Below are 14185 nucleotides of genomic sequence, written 5' to 3'. Positions count from 1 at the left end.
TCTAAAAGGTACCTACCAAAAAGCTGCACTGATCTGATCTTATAGAGAGCATGCATGGGACTAATCTCATGCTGTCTATCTTAGTGGTTAAGAGCATTGTGCCAGTAACCGAAAGGTCACTGTTTCTAATCCCCGAGCGGACTAAGTGAAACATCTTATTAAGCTACATTATTTACAATAAAAACCAACACAAACATACAATATATATATATATTTTTTTATCAAAATCTCACTTTTGCTAACAAAAACAATTTTAAAAAATCAAGCCAACACAAAGGCACAGATTGTCAAAATCGTTATCTTCCGATTATTTATGCGTATAACAAACAATATCTAATGTATTTTCAGTTTTATAAATGTAGAAAACAGGCCCCCTCAGTTTTAATGGACACCCCTGAAAGAGATTGGCAGGAAGTGGGAGTTATGAAGCAGAGAAGCCTGTGTCCCAAATGGCACCCTATGCCCTTTAAAGCACTACATCTGACCAGAGCCTATAGGGTGTATTATGTAGGGAATATTGTACCATTTAGGACACTGTCACAATGATAGTAGATGTGAAGGAAGGGACTGGATATGAAGGGCTTTAGCTCGTACAGACAGACACCTGAATAACAGGAGTGTGGCTGTGAAACACCTCTCTCTTTGTGCTGTTCTCCTTTGGGAATATGTTTTGATCTATGATAACAGCCTGTCCAGGGGAGACAGGTGGAGACAGGCTCCAAGCTGTTGGCGACAAACAGCCATTAGCTAGCGAGGTACGCACATTACCTGTACCTCCCATGGGTTACATTAATGTGATGGCAACCCAGGCTAAACAGACTATCTAGACATCCACACAATCCATCCAACGATACCATGAGATTACAAACGATCCTCTCTTACACAATATGGAGAATATCAATAGGAGTACTTTATAGGATTCCCTTCCCTTCCATTTACAATGACCTGTTTCATCAAATAAATATTGAGAAAACCTCATTGTGCAAAACCAACCCAATAAGACAAACGATCCATACCACAACCTAGCAAACACAGTAGACTTTTCTTTTGGTGAGGGGGCTAAGAATGATGGCCTGCACTGTACTAGAAAGGTACTGTACTACAGTATTACACCATGTCCTCTTCTCACACTCCCATCTGGTTCCTCCCATGCAGCACGGGGCACAAGGCTTCGGCAGGCGATGGCCTCGTGGTTCGGTTGGAGCAGCGAGCCGGACTACCGGAGTCCGCGGCGGGACCCGTCTGACGTGGTCACGGACACCCTGATGCTGGAGCTCAGCTGGCAGCTGAAGGAGGCCGAGAGGATGCAGCGTGAGAGGGACAACGAGTACCGACGACTCCAGACCGGCGTGGACTACAGCTGGCTGGTCAACACGCCACGCAACACCTACGACGTGTTACCTGGTGAGAGGCTGGGCCTGGAGGACCTGTGCTCCAAGGTGCATCCATCCTACTGCGGAGCCGTCATACTGAGGTAAGTAACCTTTGACCTTAGTTCTTTCTGTACTTAACCCCCTAACCTGACGTAGCAGGCGTAAAAAGACGCCTAAGCGGAGTCCCCACATCCGTTTTTCAGGGGAAAATACTGTATCCCTGAAAATCTGAAACATCAGCTTTCTTCCGACCCAGCAGAGTGTTATTCCCCTAATCTACACTGGCCTTCTGGTCAAGTTCTCTATACAAAGAGAGAGAGAGAGAGAGAGAGAGAGTTGGTGGAGAGTATAAAAAGAGCTGGAGGCCAGTCGGCCAAATCAACAGGAGCAAGGGGCCGGTGGGGCTGGTCTATTTAAAGGCCTAAGAACTTATCAGCCTCGTCTTGAGAGGAGTAAGTATCTTTAGTTGGCAGGCCTTCCCATAGATATAAAACATCTGTCATATGGTATATCTCTATGGGAAGACAGAGGGGCCACCATTAAATGTATTCCTGCCTCTCCCCTGCCCTGCTGTCCATGCAGACAGAGGGGCCACCATTAAATGTATTCCTGCCTCTCCCCTGCCCTGCTGTCCATGCAGACAGAGGGGCCACCATTAAATGTATTCCTGCCTCTCCCCTGCCCTGCTGTCCATGCAGACAGAGGAGCCACCATTAAATGTATTCCTGCCTCTCCCCTGCCCTGCTGTCCATGCAGACAGAGGGGCCATCATTCAATTTATTCCTGCCTCTCCCCTGCCCTGCTGTCCATGCAGACAGAGGGCTTGTTTGGATCAAAGGTTTTTCAAGTGTATTAGTGATAGCACATGTTGTGGTGTTACAGTGACGATGGTAAACGCTGCTGAGTGGAATAGTAAGAGCTCATCCCCTTCCCACGCAGTTGAAATGTACTCTCTGAACCCTCCATGAGAAAAGTAGACGCCCACATGGTTTCTCTTCTGTGACTATAACCAGGCAAAGTGAAACAAAGCTATCGATTACAGCGGATGGCTAAAGGTCTCTTGGTTTGTACCATTTTAAAATCTAAAGATAAATCATCCATTTATCCTGATACATATACTTTTGGGGGAGGTTTGGAACCATACTCACGTGATGAGTCCTGAAGACTTACATTGGCTTCTTGTATGAATGCCTAGGCTTTAGCTTGGCGAGATAACAGTCTTGTAGTACGCAAGACACCCAGGTTTGAACCCCTGCCAGTGACATGAAGACCTGTGTTGGCTCCCTGAGTTAATTCCTAGGCTTTAGCTCAAGGGGCAAACCTAACGCAGTCATGTAGCACAAAGGAGACCTGTGTTCGAAACCCGACCAGTCACACATGGGTCTAGCTGAGACTGATTTGACTTCCTCTCTCTCCGACGTCCAGGTTCCGCCAGGTGGTGACTGAGAACGAGCCGGAGTTGCAGGAGGTGTCTGCCCTTTTCCGCACAGTCGTCCTCGAGGCCTTGGACCGCATGAGGGAGGAGCAGGAGGCGCAGCGGCTCTCGCGCCAGTGGAACAACAAACGGGCCATGAGCATGTCTCTCATTAACTTCAAGTCGCGCGTCAAGATCAACCCCTTCGGCAGCACCTTGGGCCTGACCTCGACTGGAGGGGGAGGGGAGGGTGTGTGCGAGCTGAAGACAGTGTCAGAAGATGTGGAGAAGGCGCTGGAGGAGAGGGCTGACAGGGCCCAGAGGGTGTGGAGCATACCCGACTTCAGACACAAAGGGTTGTACACTACCAAGGCCGTCTGAGCTGGGGATCCACAGGACAGTGTTGTGGTTCAGTGGAGGATAGAGAGAAGCTAGTGAGAGGTAGCCTATAATAAACCCCCGGAACCTGCCCAGTCTGCTTTGAACAACAATGGAGAGAAATAGGAGAGGTCTCTCCCATCTTCTCCTTCGGCAGTGTGGGGTCATCCACTGTTGAAAGTTTTTGACTTATGAATTTGATATGGGGAGCTATGCTAAGGATATTTCACAATGTTCTGAGATGTTCAGACACATTCTTTGCTGTACCTTTATTGTAAATTAGATAGTTGCATGCACTTCCTTTTACAGTGCCTTTTTTCTTTACAACAACATAATACTCCGGAACTATTTGTACTTTAATTGTAGTTTAAAAAAATGAGAGACTTACACATAAAGCAATTAACATGTTTTTTTTTTTTCTCAAGCATTTTTTGGCACTCTAAATAGAAGTGCTACTAAGCATGGCTTTAAAAATATATAGTAAATTACTGACTGCTCTATTGGAGTGGTCAGTATGAAATTGTAGATTATATGGATCTTCTTTCTAACTCTTTACAGTTGGAATACAGTGCATCTAGATTCTCTTACTTGATAATTTCTGTGGAAATATTTCAAATGCCCATCACTTTCCTATGGCAATTTCTCAGGAGAAAAGCATAAAATCCAGTGGTAAGCATAAAGGCACTGTTTTATTGCTTAGCAACCAAGGTCGAGGAGCCTGGTCCAATTTGCCTATTTGCCTTGTCCAATAAGATTGACAAAGCCTGGATACAGGACAAACTGTGTCTCATAAGAGGCACATAATGGCAGCAATAATTCATACACAATGGGAATGGATGCTTTATTGTATCGGAACATTTCGGATGACTATTGTAAAGTCTCTCTATAACAGCAGCAGTTTATTGCTGTTTAGAGAAGAGCTGTTTTATTGGGTGGACTGTCACAGTTTGCCACATCAAGTTGGCTTCACAAAATATAAAAAGCTCTTCCAAAATAATATTGATGTATAGTACTACATGGGATGACCTCCAGTTTCAAGTCTCAGTTTACATTTACATTTTTACATTTTAGTCATTTAGCAGACACTCTTATCCAGGACGACTTACAGTTAGTGAGTGCATACATTATCATACTTTTGTACATACTTTACATTATTCTCTGATAATCAATATATCTAACAATAACTAAATTCCAGGGGACATGAGTTTAGCTGCAGGACTGTTCTGGACCTTAAAACAACTAGAAAAAATAGATCATCATCATCAAACGCAATGCAATTCCGGACTGATGTTATATTTGATAGATTACGCTACAACAAAATCTCTTTGTTCATCAGACCTGGGTTCAAATACTGTTTGCTTTCAAATTCTTTGGAATTCCGCTCCAGCCGTTACCACGAGCCTGTCCTCCCCAATTAAGGTGCCACCAGCCTCCTGTGCTTCACACTGTTTGTAATTGATGTCTGTGTGTTTGATTGTGCCCGGCTCAATGGAACGAAAGGAAAAGTGTCAACCCGTCCATCTTTCACTCCAGGCAGGCTCAAGCGCTTAAAGGCGGCAAACACATGGTTTGATGCCATTCCACTTGCTCCAATCTAGCCATTATTATGAGCCGTTCTACCCTCAGCAGCCTACACTGGGTGAAGAAAGGGGCCGACAACCACATGAGTGACAGCACGCTTTTTCTACAAGAGATACAAGTCTTAAGTCTGAGACATGGCATTTGCTGCCATTTTGAGATAACACAGGCCATGTCCCACATGTCTTGCAGTGATAATAATAACCCTTTAAATGGATGTTCGTTCAGAGCTTTATCACAAGGGTGGTCTTTCCCTGAGTTCTGTTCTGGAAAAAAAGTGGAAGGTCCTGGAACGTAACCAACGGTTACAGCCTTTGCATTACAACGTGGAGTTGAGGAACTCAAGCAGTTCGGCGCGATTCTTGTCCCTCTGTTGAAAAAATGTGTAGTATGCATACGTTTACATTTTAGAGAGATTTACAATCAATGCATTCAACTATGGTAGGTAAAATAACCTTCACGTATCACAATCCTTGTAAGTAAAAACCTTCATGCATAAAGCTTATACACACCAGCTTGTCTTTCTTTGACTTCTTCAATTTCATTTTGATCTTCTTTCCTGAGATCATGCTGTACTTGTCTTTTCTCCTCCTCTCCTTTAAATACTGAAAGACATAATTCCTTTTTTTTTATGACAGCTTTCAGAAAGCTTCAAATCACTGGTATGGCTGTAGCTCAATTGGTTAAGGATAGTCCTAGTAAATGTATTCTACCTTGGAAATCTGAATAGGTCCAGGTCCAGCTCTTTCCTCCTCTAGCTTCATTTTCTTGTCCTTCTTTCGTTTATGCTTCTTCTCCTTTTTCCCTTTCTATAAAAAAATTAAATAGTTCAAACATAGGACACTTCACGTTTGCTGAAAAGGACAATGTGATATCTCACAAGGCACAAACCACACCTTTAACAAAATAAATACTGAAAACTGAATATTTGAATAAAAATACCTTTTTGTGTTGTTTTTCCTTTTTCCTTTTCTTAGAATTCTTTCTGGATTTGCTGTGGGAATCTAGACAGGAGATAGCAAAATCTAATTGAAACATGGTCCTTCAGGCTTTGACTATTAGCTATACAGTGCATTCTGAAAGTTCTCAGACCCCTTCCCCTTTTCGTTACGTTACAGCCTTATTCTAAAATGGATTAGACATGTTATTCCCTCATCAATCTACACACAATACCCCCATAATGACAAAGCGAAAACAGGTTTTTAGAAAATGTTGCAAGTTAATACAAAAATAAAAAACAGAAACACCTTATTTACATAAGTATTCAGACCCTTTGCTATGTGACTCGAAATTGAGCTCAGGTGCATCCTGTTTCCATTGATCATCCTTGAGATATTTCTACAACTTCATTGGAGTCCACCTGTTGTAAATTCAATTGATTGGACATGATTTGGAAAGGCACACAGCTGTCTATATAAGGTCCCACAGTTGACAGTGCATGTCAGAGCAAAAACCAAGCTATGAGGTTGAAGGAATTGTCCGTAGAGCTCCGAGACAGGATTGTGTCAAGGCACAGATCTGGGTAAGGGTACCAAAACATTTATGCAGCATTGAAGGTCCCCAAATACACAGTGGCCACCATCATTCTTAAATGGAAGAAGTTTGGAACCACCAAGAACCCGATGGTCACTCTGACAGAGCTCCAGAGTTCCTCTGTGCAGATGGGAGAACCTTCCAGAAGGACAACCATCTCTGCAGCACTCCACCAATCAGGCCTTTATGGTAGAGTGGCCAGACGGAAGTCACTCCTCAGTAAAAGGCACGACAGCCCGCTTGGAGTTTGCCAAAAGGCACCTAAAGGACTCTGACCATGAGAAACAAGATACTCTTGTCTGATGAAACCAAGATTGAACTATTTGGCCTGAATGCCAAGTGTCACGTCTGGAGGAAACCTGGCACCATCCCTACAGTGAAGTATGGTGGTGGCATCATCATGCTGTGGGGATGTTTTTCAGCGGCAGGGACTGGGAGGCTAGTCAAGATCGAGGAAAAGATTAATGGAGCAAAGTACAGAGATCCTTGATGAAAACCTGCTCCAGAGCGCTCAGGACCTCAGACTGGGTTGAAGGTTCACCTTCCAACAGGACAATGACCCTAAGCACACAGCCAAGACAACGCAGGAGTGGCTTCGGGACAAGTCTCTGAATGTCCTTGAGTGGCCCAGCAAGAGACTGGACTTCAACCTGATCTAACATCTCTGGAGAGACCTGAAAATAGCTGTTCAGCGACTCTCCCCATCCAACCTGACAGGGCTTGAGAGGATTTGCAGAGAAGAATGGGAGAAACTCCCCAAATAAAGTTGTGCCAAGCTTGTAGCGTCATACCCAAGAAGACTTGCGGCTGTAATCGCTGCCAAAGGTGCTTCCACAAGTACTGAGTAAAGGGTCTGAATACTTATGTAAATGTGATATTTCAGTTTATTCTTTTTAAATCTGCAAAAATGAAAAAATTAATAAAAATAAAAAACGTTATGCTTTGTCATTATGGGGTATTGTGTGTAGATTTGATGAGGGTAAAGAACTATAATCAATTTTAGAATAAGGCTGTAACATAACAAAATGTGGAAAAAGTCAAGGGGTCTGAATACTTTCCAGATGCACTGTACATATACAGGGCTCTACAGTGCTACCATTTTGGGGGCATATGCTCCTAAATATTTTGTTGTGCTACCTGGAATTTTTTTTGGGGAGCACCAGTGCCCCTAGAAAAAATAAATAAATCACCCAGTTAATAGTTGTTGTAATGATTTCGTCGCTGTCCCGCAGTCTCAGTAGTATGCAAACGTAGTGGCACAGAAAGAAAGTAAAAGGGTGAGCTTCTTCAGGAGATTAGCTTCAAAAGTAGCTAGGATTGATATAGGCCCAATGTAGGCTATATCGCAATCTTAAAAATCAATTTTGCTGACAATTTTTTTCATTAATACCTCAAATATTTGTCATTGTGCTCCTACATTTATTTGTGTGCTCCTACATTTTTCAACTTAGGAGCACATGTGCGCCTTGTAAGAAATGTCACTGTAGAGTCCTGATATATTATGGTCCATCTATCAGATACTGTACATATGCATCTTTACAACTACGGGACAAGTACTGGCACACTCACCACTGCTGCTGGAACGACTCCTACTGTGGGATGAAGAGCGGGATGAGGATGATGAAGAGGATCCGGATGACAAGGATGAAGATGATGAGGAAGATGATCTACTGCGGCTCCGTTTCGTTTTTGTTTTTTCTTTCCCTTCAACAGAAAAATACAAGAGAGCAGTGACTGTTCACCATGACTCCAATGTAGATGCACGCACACACACTTGTGATATCAGTTAAGTGATCGCAATAAACCATTAAATGACCTGTGCTTGTGGATCTTCTGTCTTCTCTTGTGGCAGACTCAGTACTTCTGTCATTTCCTCTTGTGGCACACTCAGTAGTAGTAATTTTTATTTCATCTCTTCTTGTGCTGGACTCACTTCTCACTTTGTCTACTTTGGCGGACTAACAAAGACAAAGTAAAAGGCAATGCCTTGTAAATCTGTTTGTATTGTGAGCCCAAACCTCTATCATAAGCCCGTTAGATTTTATAAACACAGATCATCAGTAGTTAGCTAGTTAGGTAGCTAGCCTATCCGTTCATGCAGTTAGCGCTAGCTAACTCTCCTCCGGTAGTCCACCGTCAGATCGTCATTGAATAATTTTGCCAAGTTGGCTTACTTATTTCATTGGAAAATTAGCTAGATACCTAGCTCTCATCGATAATAGCAATTTGCATGTAGTTAACGCAGCTAGCTAAGTGAAGCCATTCCTGAATTCAAAACAAGTTGTTAGGTAGCTAGGTACTTACCATGGTGGCTGTTGTCTCGACAAAAAGAGGCAAAGGCAATAAAAAGTTGATGATTATCAAAGTGATATTCTCTATACAATTATTAGCAATGCTTTATCGACTGTAATTATTTATAAATGTAACAGTATGCCTGTAAGAGACAGCTAGTTGGCTACTCTGCTGACAACACGATTGAGCCATTTTGCATCCCACAATGCACGATTGATTTATTAAAGGAACACCGCAATGATTTCAACAGAAATATAATTCAATTTCTATGGTTTTAAACCTCGGGCTCACATAATGTTTCTACTTTTGACGGCTTGGAAGAGGTAAGGCAATAACACTGTATTTTCTTAACAAAAACAACATTCAATCAGAAAGAGAGAAAAAACCTATCCCTAATAGGATACAGTCATACAGTCACTGGATATTGCACACACAAGTCGTGAATCTACAAAATCATTCAGTGACAGTTATAATGCTCCTTGTGCAGAATAAGCCTGACCTCTCAACCCTGCAACCTGGCAAACGTCTGTCTGTGTGGTCAAAGGATGCACATTAATTAGTGCATGGGTCTTGACCCTGGAAAAGGTACAGCACTCCATCACCCCTTCTACTAGCCACAACTTTCTGGTTTTGAAAATATTGTTGATGGTGATTATGCAGTGGATTCATGGCAAAAACCACACACAGAGTCACTCGGATATTGTATATGACCATATTTATAAGTGCCAGTATTAGTATTTATACACTAACAAAAGTGTAATACATATTCATTTTCTGCAACATAAAAAAGCTAATGTCATGTCAAGCATTTCAACAGTCTTGACTGCTGGTGTTCTAAGCTTTAGGCCTACGTTTAAATCACACATAGGCTACTACATCAGCCAAATGAAATACTAGGCTATTTATCTATCTGTAGTCAGTTTAATCTTTCCCTGCAACAATGGTCTAGTACAATAACTATTGCAGGCTATTTTCCTCCTGCATTCTAACGTATAACCTTAGTTTTATTCAACAAAATGGTTGAGATATATAAATACATACTTTTTAAAAATCTGATACACTCCTCAGTGCCAATTGCTAGCCCTAGGTGCACGGATTTAGAGAAACGAACTATATCCATTGTGTAACTATCTACAATGTACATTAAGAGGCTACAATAAGAAGTGAAGGAAATAAAGAAACCTCATCTGACGCTTGATGAATACTGGGCCAAAATTGGTTGAATCAACCACGTTGTTTCCACGTCATAAGCTAGTGATGTTCTATGTGATGACGTCGAATCAACGTGGAAAACTGTTGGAGTTGCAGAAAGTCTCCCAACTTTTAACCTAAATCGATTGATATGTTTTTTTGTTGTTGTTGATTTTACGTTGAATTCACGTTAGTTGACCACTCACATTTAAAAAAAATCAAAACTAAACGTTGAAATGAAATCTGTTCCTAGTGGGTAGCTACTGCTTATACATCACAGATCTGGGATCAGATTCTCCAGGCGGAGTAGTGGGCTCCAGTGAGGCGGCCTAGCTCTGCAGCAGGCCAAAGTAGCAGTTGATTATCTTGATGAAACAAGGTTTAGCACACAATATCGGTAATGTCAATTGGATGGCGACATAAAAAGGTTTGTCGAGAAAAATATACAATGTATGAGGAAAACTAATGAGGAAAAACAAATGTCTGTTAACATTTTGAGGAGGATTGGTGATATGATTGAATGTCAGCTTGATATACTGTTTCTACTATTTCTATAGTGTTTCTACTGTGTCTAGTGGCTCAGAACAGGGGCACATTATTGGTCATCAAATTCAGTGTAAAAAAAGAATCCCTGAAAGTATCTTTACTCCGAATGTGTGAAAGAACAGTTAATGGTTCAACGCAACTGATTAAGGGTGATTTATATCAAAATGCTGCTTTGTTGAAATCAATTTTCAGACTAACAAATCCAAAACTATGCTTGCATTTTCTGTAAACAAAAATACTTACAATGTTATTTCAATTGCGTTGAGACCTGATAATACATGTTTTGTATGTAACACACCTACCCACCCATCCACTTTAGTTGAAATTATAATGAGATACAACATCTTTCCCAAATGATCTTCAGTGGACCTATTCTATTCAATTAAAAATGAAAATATTTAATACAAATCTATGGACAATGAGGACGTAGTTTGTTACACAGAAAAGTGTAACATGAGCTTCCTTGCTGTTCAGATTGAATTAGAGATGTGTAAATAAGGTAGCATGAACCACTTCAAATATGATTTGATATGATCTCAATTTGTCTCAAATCAATCAAATGATTTATGCTGTAGATAAAAACAAATGACAAGTTGACAGCACTGGTCATCCTGGGTTGATCTCAATAGTATAACATGGCTTCCTCTCCTTCTCTCCTTCTGCACTGATGGTCAAGACATTAGACAGGTGATGCAGGAAGTCCTGGTAGGAGAGGAGACGAGGAGAGGAAGCCAGCTAAGAGAATTGAGATACACCCATGGTCTAATGTCTGATTCATGATCTCTCACTTTCCCATCTTTAGCTCAAAGGGTTGTGGATAATGTATGTGCAGCACAGGCGGGAGATTTAGGCCTCTGCTTTGTTCATGGAATGGTCTCCGTGAGCCAGGCTCTCCTCACCCTCCTCCTCCTCAGGAACCTAAGGACAGTCACATCTCAGTCAGGAACAGATCTTACAGTTTAGCCGCCATTTCATCTATGCCAAATCATATTTGTTCTAAGAAAGTATTTTTTAAATTTACAAATCAAATATTTTTTTGCATGTCACCAGGTGGTCACGTGACATGTAATACAATACAATATGCCATCTTAGCCATATATGACTAAGAAGAATATATATTCTTAGTCATAGATGGCTAATGCCACATTATGGTATTGGATATCTCCAATGTTATATGAGTGTCACACCAATACATAAAACATCCTGTACCGTGTACTATATAGCTCAGGTGTTTGTTTCAACTGTAAGCTAGTGATAAGCTAGTGATGTTCAAGGATGATGTATTTTGTCTCTCGAGTTCTTACCTCCCAATAGATTGAATCATCAAAGCAGTTCTGATCTGGAGGCTGTCCCAAGAATGGAAGCTTCATTATCAGACCTGTACAAAGAGATAAGTCAATTACAGTATTATTCAATATGTTTCCCAGCTACATGGAATAAAACAAATTGCCATGACCTCAATGATTTGATGACGTGTATAGAAATATCATCTTTCTATTACCATACGAAAAACGACAAGAAGTCTGTTCAAATGTGATGTAGATTTTTTGGATGACAAAACATTTCACTGTGTCTCTTCCACCCACCTGTCATGGCTCCTCCAACCAAAGCGAACCCAAGGGATGAGGCCAGGGCTGCACCCTGCATGGCTGCGCTCCTGAGGGAAGACGGGCAGAGAAGAGAAGATGAGAGGAGGACAGTACTTAGGTATTTTAAGAGACCCTTATTTTGACCCTTATTATTGAGACCAAGCTCACACTTTCACTGAAAAGTGAATTACTATAGACATTCCAGAACTACACTATCTATACAGAGATCACAAATATGGCGACTGTTCAAAGTTGATGTGTTTCCCATCAGTGTTGATCATGAAAATGACTACACATTGTAATTGACCAAAAGTCATTATAAAATAATTCCTGTTTCTTAATCTGCTTTTTATATATGTACAGTATGAGGAACGCCGTTGGATGAACCTTACCCATCCTTCTTGCCCAGAGCAACAGCCACAATGCCAGCGATACCCCCAAGGATGCCAGGCATGCCGTGCAGATTGTGGACGCCACAGGTGTCCTGGATGCCCAGGTTGGATGCCAGGATGGGCTGAAATGCAGAGAGAAACAGTGGTCTCATTCACATCATTCCCTACTGTCCACTAATTTCAACATATTTCTAGCAATCTGATGGTAGGTGTTTGTTTTGACTAAAATGCAAGTTTCTCCTAGCACACAAAACGGGTTTAACCAACCACAACCAGAACCATTTTTGCTCATTGGACTGAGGAGTTAGTTAGGATGCTGGTAAAAATGTATCATTCCAAAGAATGTGGATGTATTTACATTTTAGCAGACGTTCTTATCCAGAGCCCCCCGTGGGAAACAAACCCACAACCCTGGCATTGCAAGCGCCATGCTCTACCAACTGAGCTATTGACACTCACAAGGCATGTCTACATTACAACCCTAGTTAACTATGGCTTTTTCTAGCCAGTTTGGTGTCCTGGTCCATCTCAGGATTGTTTTCCTATTGGTTCAGACTTGTGTGACTTTTGTACTCACAGTGAGGAACTTGAAGCCCAGGGTGGAGACAATGCCAGCCACGAACCCGATGATCATGGCACCGAAAGGCCCAATGTTCATGTCAGCGCAGGTTCCTACGGCAACACCTCCAGCCAGAGTGGCATTCTGGATGTGGACCTATGGAAGCGACAGAAGCATATATGAGCTCTGCTATAGTAGGTGCTGTGTGAGATTCTATTGCCTCTCTCCCAGAGACACACACACACACGCACGCACACACACACAACACACACACAAACACTCAATAGTCTTGTTTGAATATAAACAAGTCAAATAAATTGAGGAGGTAAACAATCTACAGCTTTGCTGTGATCTGACTCTTTGTGGTTTGAGTGAAGCATGTAATATCTCACCATGTCCAGTTTTCCTTTGTGCTCCACCAGGCTAGAGACGGCGTAGGCGGAGAGCACACAGGCAGCCAGGGAGAAGTAGGTGTTGGTGACGGCCATGAGCTGATCAGCACCGGGTTCTGCGATGGCGGAGTTGAAACTGGGCCAGAACATCCAGAGGAACACGGTACCTGGAGAAGATATTCAAGTAAGGATTTGCATTTGTCTGCTACTTCAATTGATTCTGAAATATATAAAACAAAAACGATTGCATTAAATGTATTAAAACTATGTCAAACAGAAGTTGGCCTGCTAGTCTGAAGCGATTCACTTTTCTGTCCACTAAGTGGCGTATGTGACTAGGATATGTGGAGGAGCCGCCACTTGAGCCTCCTACCTACAACACCCCTTCCCTTATGAGTAAAATATAAATATACCATGCAAACAGACACCAGGGGCTAAATGTATCAAGCTTCTCAGATTAGGAGTGCTGATCTAGGATCAGGTCCCCCCGTCCATATAATATCATTCATTTTGATCATAGATCAGCCAGGCATTCCCTAGGCATTCCCTTAGGCACATATTGCAGAATTTCTATTTCTAGTGTTCCAAAGATACATAAGGGAACATTTTATCAATATTTGGCTGATCTATCTAATCTTTAATAGTAGTTAGTGACTGACTACAGTAATAAGATCAACTGAATGTTGCATTGACTGTGATGACTGCCATGTGAGCTGCTGCTCCTACCAATCATGGCGAAGAGGTCAGAGTGGTAGACAGAGCCGTCGTTCTCATGACCGTTCCTCAGAGCTGGCCTGTACAGCATGCGGGCCACTGCCAGACCGAAGTATGCCCCAAAGGCATGGATAATCATGGAGGCCCCAACATCATTGGCCTGTAAGTGGGACAAACCACATAAACCACTTAATTATGTTGAGAAAAAAGAAAAAGAAAAAAGATCTAGCCTCC

The 14185-nt window shown here is 42.0% G+C and overlaps 3 protein-coding genes across 3 annotated transcripts in view; 1 reads left to right on the top strand and 2 right to left on the bottom strand.

The window, feature by feature from the left end:
• Positions 1–1181: 1181 nt before the first annotated feature.
• On the top strand, positions 1182–3168 carry rd3 (retinal degeneration 3, GUCY2D regulator; the record flags this gene model as incomplete). Its single annotated transcript, XM_084151478.1, has 2 exons — positions 1182–1474; positions 2799–3168. 2 exons carry the CDS (start codon positions 1182–1184, stop codon positions 3166–3168), a joined length of 663 nt encoding a protein of 220 aa, XP_084007604.1.
• Positions 3169–3992: 824 nt separating this feature from the next.
• LOC311108743 (uncharacterized protein) lies at positions 3993–8770 on the bottom strand. The gene is made up of 7 exons (XM_084151479.1): positions 8581–8770; positions 8093–8234; positions 7846–7980; positions 5686–5747; positions 5457–5552; positions 5256–5348; positions 3993–5113 (listed from the first exon to the last, which is right to left on the bottom strand). Exons 1-7 carry the CDS (start codon positions 8581–8583, stop codon positions 5063–5065), a joined length of 582 nt encoding a protein of 193 aa, XP_084007605.1. The 5' UTR covers positions 8584–8770; the 3' UTR covers positions 3993–5062.
• Positions 8771–10387: 1617 nt separating this feature from the next.
• The window catches only part of LOC311108097 (ammonium transporter Rh type A-like), an 11565-nt gene continuing 7767 nt past the window's right edge, over positions 10388–14185 (bottom strand). The window contains exons 3-9 of the mRNA XM_084150737.1: positions 13964–14111; positions 13238–13404; positions 12864–13001; positions 12287–12408; positions 11892–11962; positions 11610–11683; positions 10388–11223 (exon numbers count right to left, since the gene is read on the bottom strand). Of these exons, the coding sequence (XP_084006863.1) occupies positions 11152–11223; positions 11610–11683; positions 11892–11962; positions 12287–12408; positions 12864–13001; positions 13238–13404; positions 13964–14111 (792 nt within the window). The 3' untranslated portion in view covers positions 10388–11151. The remainder of the gene's footprint in view (positions 11224–11609; positions 11684–11891; positions 11963–12286; positions 12409–12863; positions 13002–13237; positions 13405–13963; positions 14112–14185) is intronic.

Source organism: Coregonus lavaretus (assembly GCF_964263955.1).
Source record: "Coregonus lavaretus genome assembly, chromosome: 33".
Taxonomy (NCBI): domain Eukaryota; kingdom Metazoa; phylum Chordata; class Actinopteri; order Salmoniformes; family Salmonidae; genus Coregonus; species Coregonus lavaretus.
The sequence above is the reverse complement of the archived record's forward strand: the minus strand, read 5'-3'. Positions and strand labels throughout refer to the sequence as shown.

What these genes read in the sequence shown, in the direction of transcription:
- LOC311108743 (XM_084151479.1), bottom strand. An exon ending in CAGAAGATCCACAAGCACAG is followed by an intron (nt 7,981 to 8,092) that starts GTCATTTAATGG and finishes TTTCTGTTGAAG; the next exon opens with GGAAAGAAAAAACAAAAACG. An exon ending in GACCTATTCAGATTTCCAAG is followed by an intron (nt 5,349 to 5,456) that starts GTAGAATACATT and finishes TATGTCTTTCAG; the next exon opens with TATTTAAAGGAGAGGAGGAG.